The sequence below is a fragment of the Scyliorhinus canicula genome, chromosome 8 (genome assembly GCF_902713615.1).
Source record: "Scyliorhinus canicula chromosome 8, sScyCan1.1, whole genome shotgun sequence".
NCBI classification, from domain to species: domain Eukaryota; kingdom Metazoa; phylum Chordata; class Chondrichthyes; order Carcharhiniformes; family Scyliorhinidae; genus Scyliorhinus; species Scyliorhinus canicula.
The window spans coordinates 47,213,496-47,239,538 of record NC_052153.1 but is presented as its reverse complement, the minus strand read 5'-3'; the positions used below and the strand labels follow the sequence as shown (position 1 = coordinate 47,239,538).

The 26,043-nt window shown below is 42.9% G+C and overlaps 1 protein-coding gene across 7 annotated transcripts in view; it reads right to left on the bottom strand.

The window, feature by feature from the left end:
* Positions 1-26,043, bottom strand: part of cenpe (centromere protein E) — a 187,293-nt gene that overhangs the window by 126,874 nt on the left and 34,376 nt on the right. For all 7 annotated transcript variants that reach the window (XM_038804475.1, XM_038804476.1, XM_038804481.1 and 4 more), the window contains 6 exons: positions 23,917-23,967; positions 16,871-16,922; positions 14,291-14,378; positions 13,992-14,121; positions 8,085-8,204; positions 3,513-3,653 (listed from right to left, as the gene is read on the bottom strand). In XM_038804475.1, the coding sequence (XP_038660403.1) occupies positions 3,513-3,653; positions 8,085-8,204; positions 13,992-14,121; positions 14,291-14,378; positions 16,871-16,922; positions 23,917-23,967 (582 nt within the window). The remainder of the gene's footprint in view (positions 1-3,512; positions 3,654-8,084; positions 8,205-13,991; positions 14,122-14,290; positions 14,379-16,870; positions 16,923-23,916; positions 23,968-26,043) is intronic.

The following is a 26,043-nucleotide window of genomic DNA, read 5'->3' as shown; positions in this document are numbered from 1 at the left end:
AATATTGCAGGGCAGACTGTAGTTCTAGCTAGAACAAGGGGACCAAAGTTAAACACTGCTGTGGGAGCAGGAGTGGCGAATTGAAGTAGATGGGACATATGTAGGATTTAGATCCAAGGGGAGGGTAACCCCACTTTCATCAAATGATGGAGCCAAACTCAGCTATTTGAAGGGACACATGTGCTACGTAAACTCTTAAATGGAGGGGGATTTTGCTTTCCCTCTGGAGAGTTCAATAAAGCCATGGTGTTAGATAAGGAGATAAGTGGAGATTATATCCAGGTTCCATTCTTAGTGCGTGCGTTGGAGTGCAGTTTGTCATTGAGAGGCGAGAGTGGTGGAGTTCAGTAGACGGAGTAGTTTTACTTTGGGGGAATGATTTGGCAGGAATGAAGGTTCTAGCTTCACCCATGATTACAGTCAGAGGAAAAAAATTTTAAATTAATTTTCAGGATGTGAGCGTCACTAGTTAGGCCATCTCAAGTTGCCCATCAGAAGGTAATGGTGAGCTGCCTACTTGAACCGCAGCAGTCCTCGAGGTGCAGGTACACCCACAGTGCTGTTAGGGAGGGAGTTCCAGGATTTTGCCCCAGTGACAGTGAAAGAACGGCGATGTATCTCCAAGTCAAAGTGGCAAATAACTTGAAGGCGAACCTCCAGGAATCGCAGGTATCTGCTACTCTTGTCCTTCGAGATGGTAGTGGTCATGGGTTTGGAAGGTGTTGCCTAAGGAACCTTGGCAAGTTCCTGCAGTGCATCTTGTAGATCTTACACATGGCTGCCACGGCGGTGGAGGGTTTGTGGAAGGGGTAACCATCAAGTGCGCTGCTTTGTCCTGGATGATGTCAAGCTTCTTGTGTTATTGGAGCTGTACTCATCCAGGCAAGTGGAGAGTACACCATTACACTCCTGACTTTTAGATGGTGGACAGGCTTTTGGGGGGTTGGGGGAGCAGTTAGGTGGCGAGTTACTCGGCATAGAATTTTGCGAAGCCTTTGACCTCTCCTGGTAGCCACAGTATTAATACACCTAGTTCAGTTCAGTTTCTGATCAATGGTAACCCCCAAGGCGTTGATTGCAGGGAATTCAGTGATGGTAATGTCATTGAATGCCATGGGGCAATGGTTAGTCCTCTCTTGTCGGTAATGGTCATTGTCTGGCAATTGTATGGCGCAAATATAATTTGCCACTTGTCAGCCCAAGCCTGGATATTGTCCAGGTCTTGCTGCATTTGGACATGACGGCTTCATTATCCGAGGAGTCGTGAATGGTGCTGAACATTGTGCTCTTCTGACCTTATGATGGAAGGGAGGACATTGATGAAGCACTTGAAGATGGCTGGGCCTAGGACACTAACCTGAAGAACTCCTGCAGCGATGTCCTGAATCTGGGATGATTGACCTCCAGCCACCACAACCATCTTCCATGGCATAACTCCAACCAGTGGAGAGTTTTCCCCGATTCCCATTGACTCCAGTTTAGCCAGAGCTCCTTGATTACATACTCGGTCAAATGCTTCCTAGACATCAAGGGCAGTCACTCTCGCCTCAAGTTTGGCATTCAGTTTTTTTGTCCACGTTTGAAGAAAGGCTGTAATGAGGTCAGGAGCTGAGTGACCCTGGCGGACCCAAACTGAAAGTCCATGAGCAGGTTATTTCTGAGTAGGTGCCACTTGATAGCACTGTTGATGACTCCTTCCATCACTTTGCTGATGGAGAGTAGACTGACAGGGCAGTAATTGGCTGGTTGGATTTGTCCTGCTTTGTGTGTACAGGATGTATCTGGGCAATTTTCCACATTGCGGGGTAGATACCAGCATTGTAGCTGCGGTGGAACAGCTTGGCTAGGGTTTTCAGTACTATTTCCGGAATATTATCAGGGCTCATAGCCTTTGTAGTATCCAGTACCTTCAGCCATTTCTTGATGTCACATGGATTGATCGTATTGGCTGAAGACGGGCATCTGTGATGCTGGGGACTTCCGGTGGAGACCGAAATGGTCATCCACTTAGCACTTCTGGCTGAAGATTGTTGCGAATGCCCAAGCCTGGTCTTTTTGCACATATGTGCTGGGTTCCTCCACCATTAAGGATGGAGATATTTGTGGAGCCTCCACCTCCGTTGTTTAACAGTCCAACATCATTCATGGCTGGAAGTGGCAGGACTGAAGAGCTTGGATCTGATGCGTTTGTTGTGGAATCACTTAGCTCTGTCTATTACTTGTTGCTCATGCTGTTCGGCACACAAGTAGTCCTGTGTTAAGGAGTTGGAACAGTTTCCAGATATACTCAAGCCGGCTGGGACAACCGGCTCTATATAGACTACCAGAAGGTCAACACCAGAAGCAAAATGGATTTGATCTGATTCCCAGGTTGGAGGACTGTATAAAGTGCTGTACTGTACATTTATGGCAAAACACCGTGTAAGGAGTTACTGCATCCTGGAGATCACAGGAAACTCTGTATTTAGAGACGGCACACGTGAAGTACACACTTTCTACGGGGAGGGAGGAGGAAGGCGGGGAGAAGGACAATATGTTTTTTTATGGCTTTTTAATTCTGGCTTTTATTTATTTTGGGGCCAAAATATCTTTAGGAGAGTAGTTTTAAATTGTTAATCGGGGATGTGTGAAGACTCGGGGTTGCGAACCACACTTCTGCGCGGGCAGATTTTCAATGGAGGTGGCAGGACTTAACTGTATTTGCGATTAGTGACTCCATCCTTTTCTTCCTAATGGCAGGAGCTGACTGTCAAATTATTGTATGCAGTACAAATTTGAGCTGTACATTTTATCCCACATCATAGAATCCCGATATTTGCCCCATTGTATCTACACTGGCCCTCTGAAAGAGCACCCCACCGAGGCCCAATCTCCCACCCTATCCCGTAACCTCTCGAGGGGTAATTTAGCATGGCCAATCCACCTAACCTGCACAACTCCGACCTGCGGGAGGAAATGGATCATCCAAAGAAAACCCACGCAGACACGGGAAGAATGTGCTAACTCCACACAGTCACTCGAGGTCGGAATTGAACCCAGGTATCTGGCGCTCTGAGGCAACAATGCTACCACTGTGCCACCATTTCACTCAGGAATGTTAGACCCACCTATTGCTCCATATCTTCGCACTTTGGCTGAACAAATTTCTTTTGTAAAATTACCTTTTACAATTTCATTATATCCACTTCACTTTTCAATACAACAAGAGACAGAGTTAGTTTCCAAAATCATGGCAAGTTTAATATACGCAGAATTATTGATACTTAAATTATCCAGAAACTTGTGACGATGATACCCTATGAATAGAAATCGCCGAAAGTCACTAGACAACTTCCAATACTCCATTAGTTTCCAAAACAACTCCGCCTTGGCATAATTTTAAAGAAACTGCTTGATTTGCACATTAATTGCCAATTAATCTCACTGCATTATGTTCTGAAGTTTTATGCACAGAAAATTGATCACAATCAAGCTGTGCTAAACAAGAATTTTGGAAAAAATATTTCACGTGCCTTCATTTCTTCATCAGGTGAAACTCTGACGAGCATTTTTGTCAAGTTCTTAATTTTCTCCTCAAACTCCATTTGAAGCATATATTTTTCTGACAACAGTTGAGCTTTCTCCTCTGCGTGAACACGATTATCTGAAGTAAGCTGTGGAACAAAAAAAAAGTACTTTAAGGTACAAGGTTATAAGAAACAGGATTTTGCCATCCAACCCACTGAGTCTGCTCCTCTGTTTAATAAGATCATGTCTGATCTGATTGTGATCTTAGCTCATCTTTCTGCCTGCCACCAATAACCCCCCCCAATTGATAAGTCTAACTCCATTTTGAATATAATAATAATAATCTTTATTAGTGTCATAAGTAGGTTTACATTAACACTGCAATGATGTTACTGTGAAAAGCCCCTAGTCACCACACTACTGTGTCTGTTTGGGTACACAGAGGGAGAATTCAGAATGTCCAATTCACCTAACAAGCACGTCTTTTGGGATCTGGAGGAGGAAACCGGAGCACCTGGGGGAAACCCACGCAGACACGGAGAACATGCAGACTCCGCACAGATATTGACTAAGCCGAGAATTGAACCAGAGAATCTGCTCAACCTTTCCTTGAACTGCTTCCAATGCAAGTATATCCCTCCAAAGATGACAAAAATTGTACACAGCATTCCAGGTACCTTCTCAACAATGTCCTGTACAGTTGAAGCAAGACCTCCCTTTCATAATTCATCATGCGAGCAAAACATTTCATTTGTCTTGCCGTACCTACATGTAAACTTTGATTCTTGTACCCATATCCCTTTGTGCTACAGCATTCTAGAACATCGAACATAGAACACTACAGCGCAGTACGGGCCCTTCGGCCCTCGATGTTGCACCGACCTGTGAAACCATCTGAAGCCTATCTGACCTACACTATTCCATTTTCATCCATATGTCTATCCAGTGACCACTTAAATGCCCTTAAAGTTGGCGAGTCTACTACTGTTGCAGGCAGGGCGTTCCACACCCCTACTACTCTTGGAGTAAAGAAACTGCCTCTGACATCTGTCCTATATCTATCACCCCTCAATTTAAAGCTATGTCCCCTCGCGTTGGTCATCACGATCCGAGGAAAAAGACTCTCTGTCCACCCTATCTAACCCTCTGACTATCTTATATGTCTCTATTAAGTCAGACATTCTGCAGTATCCCTTCATTTAAATAATCTTGTTTTTCTATTGTTGTGGTCAAATCTCTCATTTTCCCCACATTATACTACATCTGCCAATTTTTTGTTGACTCGCAGAAAGCTAACTACCTTTTGCAGGCTCTTTGTACCCTCCTCACAACTTGCTCTATCTATTTTTGTGCCACAAGCAAACTTGGTTACAAAGCAGGTGGTCCCTTCATCCAAGTCATACATTCACTAATTCTATTCAGTATCAATGCATACAATCGACAGCGAGTGTCATCTTTTGTACATATCTGACATTTTCATAAAAAATAAAAGCTGTAAAATATCAAGTAGGCCAAACAGAGCTTTGAGGAATGTTTCCTTACTAAATGTCAGATGAAGGAGTACATTTAATGCTAGAAACATGATATCGCCAATATGATTCTTAACATGAATCAATAGCATCATTTCTTGGTTTGGATTCCTACCTCCAGGGTTATCAAAAACACATTAAATAGAATCCTTGATCTCTATTTCAACAAATCACAGAAAGAAAAAATAACATCAAGTAGAAAATTGCCACAAGCTGCAGATGGTTGCAATTTCACACCTCCTCACTTATGAATTGATAACAATTGGACCCATTAGGCCAATAAGACACTACCAACCAACTCGGGGAGCTCAGCGCAGAGCATCATTATGCTCCATCACTCCTACACAATATTAAAAATATACAAGCAACCAGCAAATGAAAACTAATTGTATACCCTACAAGTGAAAGGTAGACTTAGAGAAATAAACTAAATTTGTGGAAATAAAGTACAACCACACTATCCCTTAAGAGGCAACTAGGGGATTTTCACAGTAACTTCATTGCAGTGTTAATGTAAGCCTACTTGTTAGACAAGTAATAAAATTACACTGGGCATCAGGGAAATTGCTCCAATGCAAGAGCCCTTGGGCAAAATAAAACTACATTATAATGGCCAATTTTAAAACCAAAAACAGTACAGAAATAAAAAAAAAGATTTTTTGGAATGTATTTAATTTCTGGCGTCACTTGACAATTGAGGGACAAAAGGATGGGGAGTATTACAGGTGATTGAGGCCAACCATTCAATGAGGCCATCCATTTGAGCCTACTCCTGCATACCTTCTATTCCCTTCGGTCTCACATTCTGAACTAGCTTTGCTCTAAATGTATCAACGCCATTCACTTCAACCACTCGTCATCATTCTTTGGGTAAAGACATTTCTTCTGAATTCCTCATTGCATTTCTTGATAGCTACCTTATATTAATGACCCTGAATTATGTTCTGCCCACAAGAGGAAATATTATCTCTCTATCCAATCATCCAAAGCTTTCTACTTTTAAAGACCCATTAGCTCACTCCTCAATCTTGGATTTTTTTTAAATAAAAGGTGGCAAAGACCCACACAGCATTCCTGTCCTCATTTGTATATCGACATATGAAATAAAATGAAATTAAATGAAAATCGCTCGTCACAAATAGGCTTCAAATGAAGTTACTGTGAAAAGCCCCTAGTCGCCACATTCCGGCGCAGTAGTGACTCCACTTTGAAAACTATTTGCAGCTGTGAAGTACTTTGGAATACCTTGAGAACATAGAATGATTCTTTGAGTTGGAGGGTTATAATTCAATTTTATGACACCGTCCCGGGGCAGGTGGGTGGGGTAGTAAATTCAAAACAAGTGGATGGTAAATCTGTGGAATATGTTTCATAGAGAGTCAGTGGAAGTGGATAATTGATTCAAATGCAAACTAGATAGCTTCTTTCAAAAATAATAATTTGGAATACAGTACATGAGGTCAGATATATGGCACATATAGCATTTTGAGGAGAACAGATGATTTTAGACTTATAACAGCAGCTTTCCTCACCTCACCTGGGTCTGTGTAGACTAATATACAGATTGGCATTAGTGTAAGCCAATGAACCATTTAAATTGTATTAATTGTTTTTAAATTATATAACAATGCTTTTGCTTCTTTTATACTAATGAATACAAGCTGGCAGTGGAGGACTCCTGTGGGCAGAGATTTGTTTCATGGGGTGCGATACTGAAACGCACACACAATGTGCACGTCCAAGGTGATGGCTTGCCACAGACAATTCATCTACAGAAACTAAGATAATTGTCACTCAGGAATGCGTGAATAGCCTTCTTCCTGCCCCAAGGTAGAGTAAATACAACCATTCTTGGCATTCAACTGGAGACACCCACCCCAGTTAAAGGCAGGATATGATTACATAGGGATGGTCATGGATGGCCAGAGTGGGGCTAATAATCCAATTAGACAGTTGATTTAAGGTCAAACAAAAACAAAATGCTGGACAATCTCAGCGGGTCCAGCAGGATCTGTGGAGAGAACGGAGCCAAAATTGAGTTTGGATGACTCTTCGTCAAAGCTAGTCGATTTATTTGCCAAGGTAAGGATGGTATAAGAAACAATCCTACATAGCTTTGGTACAGCAATTGATAGAATGGTCTGGTTAGCCATTCTGAAGTCACACTAGGAGATCTATTACACTTAGTTCAACAGTATACCAAGTTATAGCGTAACATTGATATCAAGAGTAGATCTTCGAAACCAGAGAGGAATCTTACATTTAGTCTTGCGTTAGTCAACAGGTTATATTATTTTTGTATCATGCAGCTGCTAGGATAGGCTGCAAACTAGACACACTTCTGGTTTTTAATCTAGCAATTCACATGTGAAGGATAAAACTTGTATCAATACATTTTATGTTTCCAGAATGCCCCAAAGCACTTCAGCCAATTAAGCATTTTTCAAGTGTAGTCAAGTCAGTTAAAATGTAGATAATACTACAGCCAATTTACCCACTGCAAGATCCCACAAACAGCAATCAAATAAATAATATGTTTTAGCAATACGGACAGAAGGATATGTTGGCTAGGGTTGTTACATCCAGCTGAAGCCAGATTGAGCCTTGGCTTGATATCTCATCCAAAAGATGGAGTAACCCACAAGGTAGCACTTACTCAGTGCTGCCTAAAAACATCAGCCTTGATTGCGTGACATCTCAGAAATGGGGCTTGAAAATTTATCTTGAAAGTCAGCTGAGAGTACTGCAACTGAGTTAAGGCAGATACAAATGGAACAAATTAAAGTTTATGGAAACAAAGATACCAGTAAATAGTTTAATGTAAACAGTTATCACTTAAAGAAAACAAGGTAGGTAATTATGGGGTAACTATGCATTAAATACAGTTATTGTGCTGGATGTGGCCATTTACAACTCTTTGTTTTCATCTAACCTTCCCTTCTGTTTAATGACGAAGAAAACTGCCGATGGAATTCTGTTTTGCATTCTGGGAAGAGTCAAGTTGAGAAAACAATTCCAAATTATATCTCCCGAGTAGCATCAACTTACTTCTTCCAGCTGATTTTTAAGTACTGTTATTTCTTTGCTACATCGCTTCAACATTGCTTCGTCATCCAACACTTCATTCACATGAGGTGTATTCTTCATGAATTTGGCAGTGCTTGCAAACTAATGAGAAAAATGTTACATGTTTCAACTTGGTTAGCATCGTTAGTGGGGGAAACTTTCCTTTATGGAAGAACATTCCCTCCCTTTTCTCATGTTACATGGGTTCTGCACAATGCCGATTGGTCACACCTTCATAGAAACCATCATTTTTGGATTTAGGGTTTTTTTTTTTAAAAACAGTCAGATGTGCTTCCTGCTGCTAGCACTCACCATTCATCCAGTTGCGGACTGGCACCAATACATGCTGGCTTTCTTCATGCCCAACAAGTCTTCAAGTGGGATGTGAACCTGTGCCTTCCAGCTCAGAAGGAGAGTGACCCACTGAACTACTCCAGCACCTCAGAGGACATCTCCTTCCAACCAATATAAATCTATCACTTGAATTAATTGATGTTGGAGCGTTCACTTCCACAAGGAAACTTCAATTAACAAATTTCAGTTATACATTAATTGTTATTAGCTCTCATATTTAAAAATTGTAAACAACCCACTTAAACTCCAATCACACAATTCCAATTGAGGAGACTTTGCAGGAACAAGGACAGATATCACTTGGGATGACTTACTCTTTTTCAATATTTTTATACATAATGCGTCCTCAACTTCCTGTTTATAGCCAATCACATTCACGAACACGGCTAGCAAACACACAGGCCAGACAGTATCTGGACAGAACTACCAAGGCACCATTTCAGCTGTAACCCAAGAGTTTGGGGAAAAACTGGATCATTTTGAAGAATAAATCGACAGGAGATAAAGGAAAATAAATAAGGATTGTAGCGTGATTTTTTTTTTTGAAAAAAGGGCAAACAATAGATATTGTTACATGGCTGATGTGTATGAAAATGGAGGAGAAATTTTTTTTTTTTTTTTTAATAAAAAGGAACATTTAAAAGACATCTTTATTTGTCGCCATCCCCAAGGGTGTGTGAATAGGGATCCTATAATCTTCAACTGTAGAGATTAGAGGCAAGGACCCATGGGCAAATGGTGAATCGAAAAGAGTGGTAGCAGGGAACCAGCGCAGAGATCTGATTGATTATTAATTTATTGGGTGCCTTTAAGGATTGATTGAGTGCATAGCTAGAGAACAAAATTATTCAAAACACCCAGAATGCAGAAGGAGTTACTGTTTCAGAAAATGAATAAACTATTAAACTCTGGCGCCGTGTCTGCAGAAATTCATAAAAAGTTTCAGATAATTAATAGACCATTGTATTGAACAAATCAAGAGGTCTCAGCTGAGAATTAGAAACCAATGAGAGTGAACGAGGGATTAGACCATTGATAAGAATTTCCTTAAAAGTAAGACCTCATGGTTAAGGGGTTGTTCAGAATTTATGCTTTCATTAATTTTTGAACCATCTATCGATTTATTTTGTTTTGAAGTAATTTCTCTACACTTTTCTTATGCTTTATGTTTAATTCTTTTCGCTATGCATTATTTTTTGATCAACGTTTTTGATTCAGTCCTTATGCAAGTGTATTAAGGTGAATAATTAGCAATAAAGGTTGGATTTTGGACACATCCAATGAACCGGACATTTGATTCCTATTAGAAGACGAGATCCGATAGATCTGAAAAGATGAGGAACAGAGGGCCTGGATTTGGAACTTCACATTCAACCAAATCAAGGAGCGACAACAGAGAAGACCAGTATGTGATCGGTTGGGGAGTATCTTAATTTAGTTTGCCTCCAAGCTGGGAAAGGAACTTGCTACTACTTTACTAAATGAGCAACTTAAACAAGATAGACCAATTAATAGAATTGAAATAAACAATTGAACTAAAAATTAATTTATGAAGTTTATCAAACTAGCCGACATGTGGCACGCCATAACTGCAGTATCTAAGAGTTTGTGGAAATATTTCAATCACATAACCAAATCTACGATTAGGTTTCTGTAGTTCAAGGCACTTAAGCTCAAAATTGTTGTTTAAGCTGCAGACTTTACATGGCATCAGGGATGGGGAGTTACTTGGATACTTCGTTCTAGAAGGCAGTCACACCCCTCAGGTTAAAAAACAACTTTACACTGGATAAGTGGTCAAATAATCCAAAAGGCCAAATTAAAAAGGGTTGGAGTAATTATGGGAGACCTTAATCTTTTATCGACTGGGCAACCTACATTTAATAACCTTATAGCAGAAGGGCCTAAAGGGAAGAGACATGATGGAATTTTATAATGTGTTTGTTTGAAACTACAGTTTTTAAATCTAAATAAATGACATGGGTAGGGGGTGCAAATTGATGTAGGCAAATTGGAAAACATGATTAAAGATATAACAATAAACAAACAATGGCCACCATGTAAAGATTACATAATTCAAAACAAATATACATTCCTTTAAAGGCACAAAGTATCCACAGAAAAATATCGATCAATCCTTAGATAGCATCAGATCGATGAAAAGAAAAGGGGCTGGGTGCATTGGTAATGTCATTAGAAGAGTAATCCAGAGGCCTGGGCTAATGCCCTGTCACATGAGATTCCAATACCAGCATGACAGCTGATGGAACTTGAATTTATTTAATGAACCCAAACAATTAAATCAGGAATTGAAACCTAGTCTCATCATCGATTGTTCACCAATGCCCTTTTAGGGAAGGAAGTTTGCCATCCTGATCTCGTCTGGCCTACATATTACTCTAGACCCATTGCAATGTGGTTGACTCTTACCTGCCCTCTGAAATGGCACAGCAAGACGCTCAGTTGAACCAAACCACTACAGAAAAGCTTAAAAGGAATAAAACCATGGACCATCTGGCAATATCGTTTCATTCCTAGATCAATGGCTCACCCACCCAGCCCTGCCGACACTGCAAAGCCATCCTTGTTAAGGACGGGAGGACAGTGAATAACATTGTGACTTCACCGTGCCAGGGTCCCAGGTTTGATTCCCTGCTGGGTCACTGTCTGTGCGGAATCTGCATGCTCTCCCAGTGTCTGCGTGGGTTTCCTCCGTGTGCTCCCGTTTCCCCTCAGTCCAAACACGTGCAGGTTAGGTGGTTTGGCCATCCTAAATTTCCCTTAGTGTCCAAAACAAAAAAGATTAGGAGGGGTTATTGGGTGACGGTGATAGGGTGGAAGTGAGGGCTTAAGTGGGTCGATGCAGACTTGATGGGCTGAATGGCCTCCTTCTGCACTGCATGTTCGATGTTAACATCTGGGTAATTGTGCCAAAATTACAAGACCAGTCCCACGGGCTAATCAAGTAACAGCCTGACACTTATCCAAACCACATCATGCATTTCTGGTCTCAGCCCTCACCTGAGAAACCATCTACCATCCTCCCTCATCTGAGGAATTAGTATTCCTCCATGCTAACCACCCTCACCTAATGAATTAGTATTCCTCCATGCTAAATACCATTTGGAAGAAGCACAAGACACAGAATGTACTGTAGGTCGGGGGCTTCCGTATTGACTGAGCTGGCCGAATTCTGAAGGGACATATAATACCAGACAGGGCTTGTGGTAGGTGCAGAGGGAAGCAAGTGGAAAATTCCAACTTCACCACACCCTTACGAATCTACCGGCTATGGATACATTTGTCCACGACAGCATTGGTAGGAGGAACCACCATACAGTCCCAGTGGAGACAGAATCATGTCTTCTCACGGAGGACACCCTTAAAAATATCCAAGGGATAGATCAAGAACAGATCTAGCTTCTCAAATGCAGGCCATCAGCAAAAAACAGATTTTTATGCAATTCAACCTCTAACTTCATGGCCCTGGAAAATCACTCACTCTACAAACAAGCCAGTAGACCAACATGCCAGAAGCGGCAGCGCAAATATCCATAAAGTAATATGTCAACCTGATGAAGGGCTAATGCATACGAAACAGTGACAGCAACACACGAGAGACAGAGTATCCTATGACATTATGACAGCATTTGACTGAGTGGCCAAAAGCCCTAGCAAAATCAAAGTCAATGGGAACATGGAGGCAGGGGGCGAATCATCTCAGCACAAGACAGCACTATAGCTGTTCCTGCCTGAGCTGCAACCATCTTCAATTTTTTTAAAAATGTATTAGTAGAATTGGGCGTTGCTGGTTGGCCAGCATTTATTGCCCATCCCTAGTTGCCAGAGAAGATAGTGGAGAGCTTCCTTCTTAAACCACTGCAGTCAGAGGTGCAGGTGCAGCCACTGTGCTGTTAAGGAAGAAGTTCCAGGATTTTAACACAGCGACAGTGAAGGAAAAGCAAGAAATTTTCAAGTCAGTATGGGGAGTGACTTGGAGGGGAACTTCCAGGTGGTTGTGTTCCCAGGTATAATGCTGCTCTTGTCCTTCTAGATTATAGTGGTCATGGGTTTGGAATGTACTGCCAAAGGAGCCTTGGTGAATTCCTGCAGTGCACCTTGTAGATGGTACGCACAGCTGCCACTGTCCATTGGCATTGGGAGTAAATGTTTGTGGAAGGGGTGCCAAACAAGCGGGCTGTGTTGTCCTGGAGGGCAGTGGAGACCCTTCCATCACATTCCTGACTTGTGCCTTGTGGGTGCTGGACAGGCTTTGGGGAATTAGGTGGGAGGTGCGTTACCTTCCGCAGGATTCCCACCTTCCAACCTGCTCTTGTACCCACTGTATTTATATGGCTAGTCCAATTTAGTTTCTGATCAATAGTAACCACCAGGATGTTAATTGTTGAACGTTTCATGGTCCATCTTCCAATGAAAGGTCAGAAGTGGGGATGTTCCCGACTGATTGCAATATTCAGTACCGTTCGCAACTCCTCAGGTACTGAAGAAATCAATCCAAAACAATACCTGATCCACCCAAGTGTTGATAAGTGGCAAATAGCATTTGTGTCTAAGAAATGCTGAGCAATAATTTATCCAAAGTGAACCTAACCATCCCCTCTTCATACTCAAATGGTAGACGGAAATCAAAGTCAGTCTCGAAGGCTGATAATAGACAAGTTAAGGCACAGGGAGTAGTATGGCAAGGTTAGATGGCATGTGTGTACTTGCACAGAAGTCAATTACTGCAGTAAGGGATGATATCTGAGAAGGTCCACATAAATGGGACAGACATGACAGAGGTCTGTCTACTACAGTATCAGAGTCCTTAGAGGAGAGGATTTTAAAAATAGGTATGGATGGCGGCCGAGACAAAAATGAAAGAAAACAGGGTGACATTTAACTAATTTTCTGCCCATTTTTCATTGCTAAATAACAATGCCATAAGGACTAGCTTAAGGTTAGTATGCACAAGCTGCAACGGTGAACTAGAATGTGAGACCTCCAGTTTAAGTTTTGGCTTTCTGTATCTAAATTTAAAAAGACAGTTTATTGCCCACAATCAGCTGCAACAGAATGACTAGTTAATTGCAAACACATTTGGTGTTTGGTAAAAATAAAATGCTTCCTTCATGTAATCATGCCTCCACTGCTTGTATACACAACCTTACTCTCGTAGTTCACACAATATTGTTCGTGCAGTAACTGATTCCAGGGATTTTGCCCCTATCTCATCACATCAAATGAAATCAGAGATGGAGATGTTTGCACTTGTCACAGTGAAACCAGGAATCAACAGCATGTGCTTGCAAGCTTAAAGCTGAAACATTCACATTCTCCTCCCAAAAATTCCACTATGTGTTAAATGGCTATGTACAAAAACATAAACACATAGCATGAGGGCTATGTGGGAATTATATGCAATGCCCATTGGCTAGAAGCTGGTGAGGTACCTTCTTGAACCAGTGCAGATCATGTCATGTAGTTACGCCCACCAGTTCTCAAGTAAAGAATAGGAAAGAGGATAAGTCTTACCTGAAGAGTACTGAGAGTTTCCTCAAAACCAACTGGAGTAATTGTACAAATGATTAGAGTCCTTGCATTACCCCCAAGTGAGTTCTGTAGAATCCGAGTCAGTTTACTATCTCTATAATTTAAAAAAACACTGCAAAACAGGAAAACAAAAAATTAGATAAGAAAGGCAAAAAAAAGTTAAAACCCTCTTCTGAAATGTAAACATTAACTTTCAGTTGTGAATGACATACATTAAACATTTCACATTATTCTGAACAATCAATTATAGTCAAATTCTAAACAGTAAAGCAATTTCCTACCCAGCTTGTCCATCACTGAGTTTCTTAATAACTTGACCAAGTACAAACAAACTACGATTGATAAAACATCCTTCTTTTAGGCGGACACCTAAGATATAGAAAAATGAAAATGATCATCACCCTCACAAATAGGTATGACAGTGGAGCAAAACTAAATTGCTGTATCAGATTTAAGATGCTAAGTTAGTTAAAAGCATTTATTGTAACCTTTCTATATTAAATATCCCCAATTCATTGGAAGGCAGCCAGGGTTAATTTTTAACTAGCAAGAATCCAGAAACCGGAAAGTTTTAATCACAGAGGGCGCTAGCAATCAAATGTCAAGTAACACTTGGGAACCATGGCCAACATAAGATTATGGATAGGAGAAAAACTGTTATGCTCATTGCTGAACTCTTAATAAAGCTGCATAGAAATATCCAAATTAATTGTGGTCTGGATTTCTCTTTTCCCAGATGTTAATTTGCATCTGGCATTAAGTCCAAGATCGCCAAACAGCCCGCAAGAATATCACATCAAGCATGGTAATCAGCAAAAATACATTGAAGAATTGGGACAGTCGGCAAATCAGGAAGTTAAAAACACTGATTATTACAGAGAGAAAAATACATGTTGAGACATACAAGTTGGATGAAAGTAAAAGTTTAAATATCGCTGTTCAGATTTCACAGTGGTAACTCTGCATTCGCTGTCATTACCCCTCCTGAAAATAAACCCAACTTTGGGCATCTGCACATATGCAGAATAACACAAAGTTCATAAGTTGCTGTCAGTCATGTTGTGTTCCATCAGAGGTTGTGCTGCTGAGGTTCCCCAGGCTGCAATTAGAAACGACTGAACTGCACCGGTACATGCTGATCAGCTGCTTTGGACATTGCCAGAACAGCAGCAGGAAATTAAGTTTACATTTTTCTATCATTACTTTCACTGAAAACCCTTGAGAAAGTTGTACTTTGTTGAATAAGGTGCAACCCCCCCACCGCCCAAGATATGCTAAGCTCATAACTAATGCAGAACAATTTCATTGGCCCAGTAAAGCTCATTTGTGGAACGACAAATTTCTCATATATGATTAAAGAAACTTTTATAATAAGTTACGGGACTATACTTTATGGTCAACAAAGAAACAAGGGGGTTACTGACCGCAAATAAAGCTACTCTCATAAAATATAAAATCTAGCGATCTCTCTAGCACAGACTTCACCTTTTCTGATGGCAATTTAAATCTGGCACCATGCAAGATCTCCATATATACTGTTGCAACATCAGCAGTCAATCACAAAATATTCTCAGACAGTAAGCTTTCGCTTTTAATTTAACTTTAATTTAACTTTTCGATAGCAAAATAAATGACTGGATTCATATAAAAGCTAAAATACCATTATAAATAACTAAAGAAAATCTAAATGCGTGGAATCAATGGCAAAATTTGATAGATGCAGATGTAAAATAGATGCAGACAAGCTGTAATTACAAAGTTAAAAACCCAGCTATACCTTATTCAACAAGATGTAACTTTTTCAAAGCTTTTTCACTCAGTGAACATTTCTGCCAATTCATGAATTATTTACAGGTTGCACTCTGGTTTGGTTGGAGGTACCTCAATAGCAAACCCACGAGAGGAGTTTAGAATCACTACTAACATAACATTTGGACCATTAAGACAGAAAATGATTGATCACCTATGGCAATGCTCAAATTACGACTACATCATTTTACATAATAGTCTATGCTGAATTCACACTGCTTCCAATTCTATGTTCTCTCTATGTGGGCACTCTCACTGTCTGAGTTTCAGGCAATGCTATGGAGCTGCCAGCACAAGCAGAGATAATAAAAAGAAATGAGACTACTCTAGGCAAGGACTTGTACTGAACCGTGACTGGAAAGTGCAAAGCTGCAGGACTGGCCAATCATGTGTTATTGACAGTTCTGGAATTACAAATGAAGCTTTCTTCCAACAATTTGCTTCGGGGATGTCTAGACAGAGAAAGGTAAGACACAGCATGAACAAATGGTGCACTGTGTCACCTGTAGCTCAGTTATAGCACATGCACCTAGGAATCACAACATTCCAGGTTGAAGTTCCACTCTAAAGCTTGTGCACTGCAGTACTAAAGGAGCATTTCACTGTTTAGAGGTGCTATCTTTTTGATGAGACATTAAATCAAGACCCCATCGGCCTACTTGAATGCATGTAAAAGATCCCACAGCACCATTTTGAAGAGGAACTGGGGAGTTATCACAAAAAATGTTCTCGTATTATCACAATGCTGTTTCCGAGTGTGAGCACAAATTAGCAGATGCATTTTTCAACATCACAGCAGCGAGTACAAGTACTTCACTGGCTAGAAGGTGCTTTGAAATAAGGTTAACCTGCCAGTATTTTGCAATTGTACTTTCCCAGAGAACACCGATTGCACCCAATTGGGTTTTGCATAGCTAAACTAGATAGAACAGGTTAAAGCAGAGACACAAATTCAGTTTAACCATTGTCGGACATTAAATAAGGGAAGGAACCCATTTAATAGCAAAGTTAATTCTTGAACAAAACATTAAGTTTAAAAAAAAATAACTTGCCTTCAGTTCCTGTTTGGCTGGCTCGTTCACTGCCTGCCAGATCAATCAAATTCTGGAACAGAAAAGCAAGTTTCCTAAGAACCTAGTTCCAATGTTTTTCCAAATTCAAAGTCAGGTACATTAATTTACATTCATATCATCCAAGATAGTCTAAATAAATTACAAAACATCTTCCCCTCAGAACATAGTCTCTGACTTCATTCAACTGCAGTAGCTATCAAGAAAATCCCAATCTTTCCATTTCCTCAATCTCAGCAATATACATTAAATTTACTATCTAGGTGTTCAGCTCACCATTCACAAGGCAAGAGAGCTTTGGTTTTAAAAAAAACCTCTCTCATCCGGGCCCATAGGGAAAGGAGGGAGAGGAAGGAGAGGGAGAGACTGGTGGGGGAGCTCCTGGATGTGGACAGGAGATACGCGGAGGCACCGGAGGAGGGGTTGCTGGGGGAACGGCGCAGTTTGCAGGCCAAATTTGACTTGTTGACCACCAGAAAGGCGGAGACACAGTGGAGGAGGTCGCAGGGCACTGTATATGAGTGAGTATGGGGAGAAGGCGAGCAGGATGTTGGCGCATCAGCTCCGCAGGCGAGATGCGGCTAGGGAAATTGGTGGAGAGACGGATAGGGGTGGAATGTAGTGCAGAAGGGGACAGAAGTAAATGGGGTCTTTAGGGACTTCTACGAGGAACTGTACCGGTCAGAACCTCCGATGGGGAGAGGGGGGGATGGAGAGCTTCATGAACAGGCTACGGTTCCCAAGGGTTCAAGAGGAACTGGTAGAGGGGCTGGGGGCGCCGATAGAGTTGGAGGAGCTAGTCAGGGGGATTGGACAAATGCAGTCAGGTAAGGCGCCGGGGCCGGACGGGTTCCCGGTGGAATTTTATAAAAAAGTATGCGGATATGGTGGGCCCCCTGTTGTTGCGAGCTTTCAATGAGGCATGGGAGGGGGGGGGCTTTGCCCCCGACGATGTCGCAGGCACTGATCTCTCTGATCCTAAAGCGGGATAAGGACCCCTTGCAGTGTGGATCATACAGGCCTATCTCGCTCCTCAATGTTGACGCTAAGTTGCTGGCGAAGATCCTGGCTACCAGGATAGAGGACTGTGGGCCAGGGGTGATACACGAGGATCAGACAGGATTTGTCAAGGGACGGCAGCTCAACACGAATGTGCGGAGACTGCTAAATGTTATTATGATGCCGGCAGTGGAGGGGGAGGCGGAGATAGTGGTGGCGCTGGATGCGGAGAAAGCGTTTGATAGAGTTGACTGGGGGTTCCTGTGGGAGGTGCTGGAGCGGTTCGGATTCGGGGAGGGATTCATCAAATGGGTGAGGCTGCTCTACGCGGCTCCGATGGCGAGTGTAGTTACAAATGGAAGGAGATCGGAGTACTTTAGGCTCTACCGTTGGACCAGGCAGGGGTGCCCCCTGTCCCCCTTGCTCTTTGCACTGGCGATTGAACCTTTGGCTATGGCGTTGAGGGAGTCAGGGAGATGGAGGGGTCTGGTGCGGGGTGGGGAGGAACATCGTGTATCGCTGTATGCGGACGACCTGCTGTTGTATGTGGCGGATCCAGAAGGGGGAATGCCGGGGGTGATGGAGCTGTTAGCGGAATTTGGGGGCTTCTCGGGCTATAAGTTAAATTTAGGCAAGAGGGAGGTATTTGTAGTACACCCGGGTGATCAGGAGGAGGGAATTGGGAGACTCCCATTTAAGAGGGCAGTGAAGAGTTTCAGATACCTGGGGGTGCAGGTGGCCAGGAGTTGGGGGCCTGTCCATAAGCTTAATTTTACCAGGCTGGTGGAGCAGATGGAAGAGGAATTTAAAAGATGGGACATGGTGCCGCTATCGTTGGCGGGTAGAGTGCAGTCCGTCAAAATGACGGTTCTCCCGAGGTTCTTGTTCCTTTTTCAGTGTTTGCCCATCTTTATCCCTAGGGCCTTTTTTAGAAGGGTTACGAGCAGCATCATGAGCTTTGCTTGGGCGCATGGGACCCCGAGGGTGAAGAGGGTCTTCTTGGAGCGGGGTAGAGATGGGGGGGGGGGGCTGGCGTTACCCAATCTCTCGGGGTATTATTGGGCGGCCAATGTGTCGATGGTGCGCAAGTGGGTAATGGAGGGGGAGGGGGCAGCATGGAAACGGATGGAGAGGGCGTCCTGTGGAGATACAAGCCTGGGGGCCCTGGTAACGGCGCCGTGGCCGCTCCCTCCTACGAGGTATACCACGAGTCCGGTGGTGGCGGCTACCCTCAAGATTTGGGGGCAGTGGAGGCGACATAGGGGAGAAGTGGGGGGCTCGATGGAGGCTCCGTTGAGGGGGAACCATAGGTTCGTCCCCGGGAACATTGATGGGGGATTTCAGGGTTGGTACAGAGCGGGCATCAGACAGCTGAGGGACCTGTTTATTGATGGGAGGTTTGCGAGCCGGGGGAGTTGGAGGAGAAATTTGGGCTCCCCCGGGGAACATGTTCAGGTATCTGCAGGTAAAGGCGTTTGCTAGGCGGCAGGTGGAGGGATTCCCTTCGCTTCCCGCGAGGGGGGTGAGCGACAGGGTGCTTTCGGGGGTCTGGGTCGGAGAGGGGAAGATATCTGATATCTACAAGGTTATGCAGGAGGCGGAGGAGGCGTCAGTAGAGGAGCTGAAAGCTAAGTGGGAGGGGGAACTGGGGGAACAGATCGAAGACGGGACATGGGCTGATGCCCTGGAGAGGGTTAATTCTTCCTCCTCGTGTGCGCGGCTTAGCCTCATCCAATTCAAGGTGCTGCACCGGGCCCACATGACTGGGACAAGGATGAGTAGGTTCTTTGGGGGTGAAGACAGGTGTGTCAGGTGCTCGGGGAGTCCAGCGAACCATGCCCATATGTTCTGGGCATTCCCGGCGCTGGAGGAGTTCTGGAAGGGGGTGGCGAGGACAGTGTCGAGGGTGGTGGGATCCAGGGTTAAGCCAGGATGGGGACTCGTGATTTTTGGGGTTGGGGTGGAGCCAGGAGTGCAGGAGGCGAAAGAGGCCGGTGTGCTGGCCTTTGCGTCCCTAGTAGCCCGGCGAAGGATCTTGCGACAATGGAAGGATGAGAGGCCCCCAAGCGTGGAGACCTGGATCAATGACATGGCGGGTTTCATTACGCTAGAGAAGGTAAAATTCACCCTGAGAGGGTTGGTACAAGGGTTCTTTAGGCGGTGGCAACCTTTTCTCGACTTTCTGGCTCAACGATAGGGTACGGGGACAGTAGCAGCAGCAACCCGGAGGGGGGGGGGGGGGGGGGGGGGGGGGGTGGGGGGGGTTGGGGCGGACGATGACTATGTTTGTTTATTTAATTTAAATTTATTTTGAAGTTCTTTTGTTGTTCATTGGGGTTGGGGGGGTGGGGGATGGGATACATGCGTCGATACGGTCTGGGGGTGGTACGGTTATTATGGGTTATTTTGTTGCATTTCATTGTTTGTCGTTATGTTTTATATTTTCTGTAAAAAATTCCAATAAAAATTATATTTTAAAAAAAAACTCACAAACTATCCTAGGCAGAGAAACATTACATTGCCTTTTTTTTTAAAAAACATTTTATTACAAACATGTATCAAAACAGGTTACAACGATCAAACACCCCGGGAAACATGCTTCCCTACAATCAACTATACAGTCTGTACAGATTTTTCCTCTTTTTCACCCCCCCCCTCCCCCCCGCGACAGACAGCCCCTCAAACACGGTCACAAACATCTCCCACCTTTCCTCAAACCCCCCTGAAGAGCACCTTAACTCATGCTTTATCTTCTCCAATCGCAGGAAGTCGTACTGGTCACCCAACCAACCCGCTAGCCCTGGTGGCGATGCCAACCACCACTCCAGCAAAATTCGCCGCCATGCAATCAGAGGCAAAGGCCAAGGCATCGGCCTTCCGCCTCTCCATGAGCTTTGGCTTCTCCGAGACTCCAAATATCACCACCAAAGGGTCTGAGTCCACCTCCTCCTCCACTATCCTGGCTAAGAATACTCCCGCCCAGAATCTTCCCAATTTTTCACAACCCCAAAACATGTGCACGTGATTCAATGGCCCCGGCCCACACCTCTCACACTCATCTGCTACCCACTGAAAGAACCCACACATTCTCGCCTGAGTCATATGCACCCTGTACACCACCTTAAACTGTATCAGGCTCATCCTTGTACATGAGGAGACACATTGCATTGACAGCGAGTTTCTCAGTTTCTCACGGCAGTAAACAAGTTAGGGCAAAAGACACACAAGGAAACTTGAATTCTCTTTCAGATCAGAGTTGTGTGTTCTTTCATTATGTTTAAACAATGTATCTCATTCTTTAGTGCATGATGCAAGGATATAAGAATTAGGAGCCGGAGTAGGCCATTTGGACCCTCAAGCCTGCTCCACCGTTCAATAAGATCACAGCTGTTCAGATTGTGGCTCAACGTCACATTTTGCATATGCCCAATAATCTTTCACTCATATGCACACAAATATGGAGTACATTCAATTTTAAGTGAACAGCCAGATTGGTAGTTCACCGACTTAAAATGACGTTCGACATACGGTGAAGAATTAGGTGATAAAGAATTAGGTAGAATTTTAACATGAATAGTTAGTGTGAATGAATCATAGAATTTACAGTGCAGAAGGAGGCCATTCAGCCCATCAATTCTGCACCGGAGTTGGAAAGAGCATCCTACTTAGCCCACGCCTCCACCCTATCCCTGTAACCCCATCTAACCTTTTGGACGCTAAGGGACAATTTTGCATGGCCAATCCACCTAACCTGCACATCTTTGGACTGTGGGAGGAAACCGGAGCATATATCAGAATATGCACATGTCAGGGAACAGACAGCTGGATAGATAACTGGTTGCATGAAAGAAAGCAGAAAGGAGGATTAAAGGGTAGATAATCAGATTGGCAGAAAATGGGAAGTGGGATCCTACAAGGATCAGTGCTGGGAGCACTGTTCCCAATTTACATTAACGATTTAGACCTTGAAAACAAAAATAATTTCTACATTTGCAGGCTACATCAAATCAGATAGTCAATAATACTGCAACAAATTACAATGCAATATTAATCACTTGCAGAATGGGTATATGATTGGCAGATTAATTTTAACAGCAAAAATGTTCTACCTCATTTATCCAAGAGAAATAAAGGAAGCCACATATCCCGGTACTTGGAAAATAAAGTCTAAATGGGTTGGGGAGAAAGATCAATAAATTTACAATACAGGTGAACGAGGCCATAATAAAAGCAGACCAAGTGGTTGGATTTACTTCCAGAGGATAACATTGAAAAGGTGGGAAATTATGCTGAACTTGCATCGAGCTTTGGGTTACGCTTGAAGCACAGTTCTGGCCATCATAAAAAAAGATGGAGTGGAGAGGGTGCAAAAGATTTACAAGGATGACAAAAGAACTGAGGTAAAGTGTAGATACACCACAATACCACTGGACTCCAAGAGTTAAATTACAAGGACAGGTTACAAAGATTAGACTAAGAAGTTCCTTTGGCATAGATTAAGGAGTGATTTAACAGTTGCTGGAAATTAAAAATACTATTTCCACTGGTAGTATAAGGGTATCATTAACCTTTGAATTAGAGCTACGCAGTTCTGGGAGATGTCAGGAAGCACTTATTCACATAAATCTTAGCAGAAACTGGTCCTCTCTCCGACCACAACTCAAAAATAGTGGAGGCTAGGTCAATTCAAAATTTTAAAACTGAGATTCACAAATTGTTAGGCAAGTGTATTAAGGGATATGGAATTAAAGCAATTGCACAGGGCTATGGCGAAACCACACCTGGAATACTATGAGCAGTTTTGATCGCCATATTTAAATAAAGGATACACTTCCATTAGAGCACTACAGTGAAGGCGCACTAGATTGGTCCCTGGGATGAGAGAGCTGTCCAGTGATGCGAGGTTGAATAAAGTGAATCTAAGCTCTTCTGAATTTAGATGAAAGAAAGATGATCTCATTGACACAACATTCATCCGAGGAAGGAGCAGTGCTCCGAAAGCTAGTGTTTGAAACAAACCTGTTGGACTTTAACCTGGTGTTGCAAGATTTCTTACTGTGCTCACCCCAGTCCAACACCGGCATCTCCACACCACAATATTCTGAAGAGACGCAACTGAAAAATTGTTTCCCTGACTAGGGAATCTAGAACATGGGGGTAGTCTCAGAATGAGGGGTTGATCATTTGATAATGAGCTGAGAAGTAACTTCTTCACTCAATTGGTTGTGAATCTTCAGAATTACCCCACCCGTACCAGGAGTATCTTGCATGCAACTTGCATTACCATCACCATGTCATTCAAGCAGAGGCTGGCATTTACAGATGTTCCCAAGAGGATAATGCAGCATCCACTTACCATTATTCATAGAAGATGTCTACCTTGCCAGATGCATATCACTTATGTGCAGTCATAAAAGTGAGCGTTCTAATGTCCTTATGTCTCACTGGCTGTGAACTTAATGCCAGCAAGCTGGCCTTTCAATCAGCATGCATGACATGTCAATACATGCAAAAGGGCTTCCCATATTGATCGCCAGAAGTCCAATCACCTTTGAAGTCACAAGAACTGAATTGCTAAAGTTCATCCCACAGTTGGGGAAGTTAGTTTAGGCCTGATGCCAAATTATGTTCCTTCACACGCCAAGTTTCCCACTGCTGGCAGGACCAGAAGATTCCACCCACAGAACCAAGGCTTGCCAGATATTTTTCATCGTGATCCCAAGAAATGCAGCTTGAGTTAAATGTGCACCTTCTGAGCCCAAGCAATTCAGCTATATTTGCATTTATTTTTCTTGCTGTGTTGTCATTGGTGCTCAACTCAAACTTCAATATCAGTTAGTAACAACAAACTTACATATGCAAATCAAGGCAAAAAGTCATTCAAATTTTTATATATAGCCCACGGAGCACCTATTCGGCCCAGGCAACCAAAGAAATTCTCATTATGGTTAATCCACAACATTAAGATCAATTGAATTGGACAAAATATAGATCTTCCATTGACTTCAGGAAAAAGGAATATAACTCACCAAATGTGCAACCATAACTGCTTCATTAGTTTTATCCCTGCTTTCCACAATCTGAAATCAGAGCCCATAGATTTAAAATGGCTTTAAAAATGTATCTTAAAACTTGAATCACAAAAACGCTCCAAACATCTCTGATATTAGGTTAATCATGAACGACATCATTTCCAAATTATAGCACATCAGAAACAAATACGCATTTCAATCATTTCTCCTTTAAACTAAAAGCGATCATTGTCAGCACATCCAAGGGTTGGTTAGTGATGAGGAGCAACATCAACAGTGCCGGTTCAATTCCCATACTGGCTGAGGTGATCCATGAAAGCCCTCCCTTCTCAACCATGCCCAACCAGTGGTGACCCTCAGATTAAATCACCACCAATCAGCTCTCTCTCAAAAGCGGAGAGAAATCTATGGTCCTTGGGGATTACAGCAACTTTCATTTTTATACACAAGTGTGCTTTAACAAATGAGTCGGTCACAATTCAGGATGGTTGTCCTTTTTACAGTCAGTGGGTAAAGTACGAAAAGCTTTTATAAATGAGCATTCATATTTATGTCAAAACTCCACTTTATTCTATCATTTAAAGATATCACTAGTGCACAGATTCATAATGGGGTTAACTGCCAAGTACATTGCACAGTGGGTCAAAAGATAACGGTTGAGGTCTTTCACATTGTACCTTCTCACTGTATTGGGTATATATATTTTTTTAATATAAATTTAGAATGCCCAATTCATTTATTTCCCAATTAAGGGGCAATTTAGCATCGCCAATCCACCTACTCTGCACATCTTTGGGTTGTGGGGGCGAAACCCACGCAAACACGGAGAGAATGTGCAAACTCCACACGGACAGTGAACCAGAATCGGGATCAAATCTGGGACCTCGGTGCCATGGGGCAGCAGTCCTGTCCACTGCGCCACCATTCTGCCTGTATTGGGTATATATAAACAATTCTTTTATTTGAAGTACATAGAACATAGAACAGTACAGCACAGAACAGGCCCTTCGGCCCTCAATGTTGTGCCGAGCCATGATCACCCTACTCAAACCCACGTATCCACCCTATACCCGTAACCCAACAACCCCCCCTTAACCTTACTTTTATTAGGACACTACGGGCAATTTAGCATGGCCAATCCACCTAACCCGCACATCTTTGGACTGTGGGAGGAAACCGGAGCACCCGGAGGAAACCCACGCACACAGGGGGAGGACGTGCAGGCTCCACACAGACAGTGACCCAGCCGGGAATCGAACCTGGGACCCTGGAGCTGTGAAGCATTTATGCTAACCACCATGCTACCCTGCTGCCCCAAAAGTACTTTCAAGCCTTTCTGATTAATAAATTGTTATTTTTGTTTCAATGTAATTATTATGATTGTCAGATAAAACACCCCATTTCAGAGAATCAACGGGATGGAGACAGGCCCTTCGGCCCAAACTGGTCCATGGCAACCAAAAAGCCCATCTAAGCTAACCCCATTTACCTGCATTTGGCCTACACATAACATTTCCCTGTAGCAAGGCAACCAAATCTGAACTAATACTCCAGATGCAGCCTCACCAACATTCTGTACAATTGCAACACAACTTCCAACTTCTATATTCAACACTCTGACTGATGACGGCCAGCACGTCAAAAGCCTTCTTCACTGCCCTATCTACCTGTGGCTCCACCTTTAGATCCATGCACCTGAACTCCAAGGTCTCTCTGCTCCACAATTCTTCCTAAACGCCTACCATTCACTGTGCAAGTCCTACCTTGATTTGACTTTCCAAAATGCAACACCTTACACTTACCTGTATTGAACTACATTTGCCATTTCTCAGCCCACTTCCCCAGCTGATCAAAATCCTGCTGCCATTTTTGATAACCTTCACACTGTCTACAATTCCACCTATTTTAGTGTCATCTGCAAACTTCCTGATCATGCCTTGTATATTCTCATCCAGATCGTTTGATAGAGAACCAACAGCAATGGCCCAGCACTGACCCGAGGCACACCACTAATCACAGGCCTCCAGTCTGACAAGCATCCTTCCACCATTACCATCTGCTTCTGACCATCAAGCCAATTGTATATCCAATTTGCCAGTTTGCCCTGGATTCCATGTGATCTAA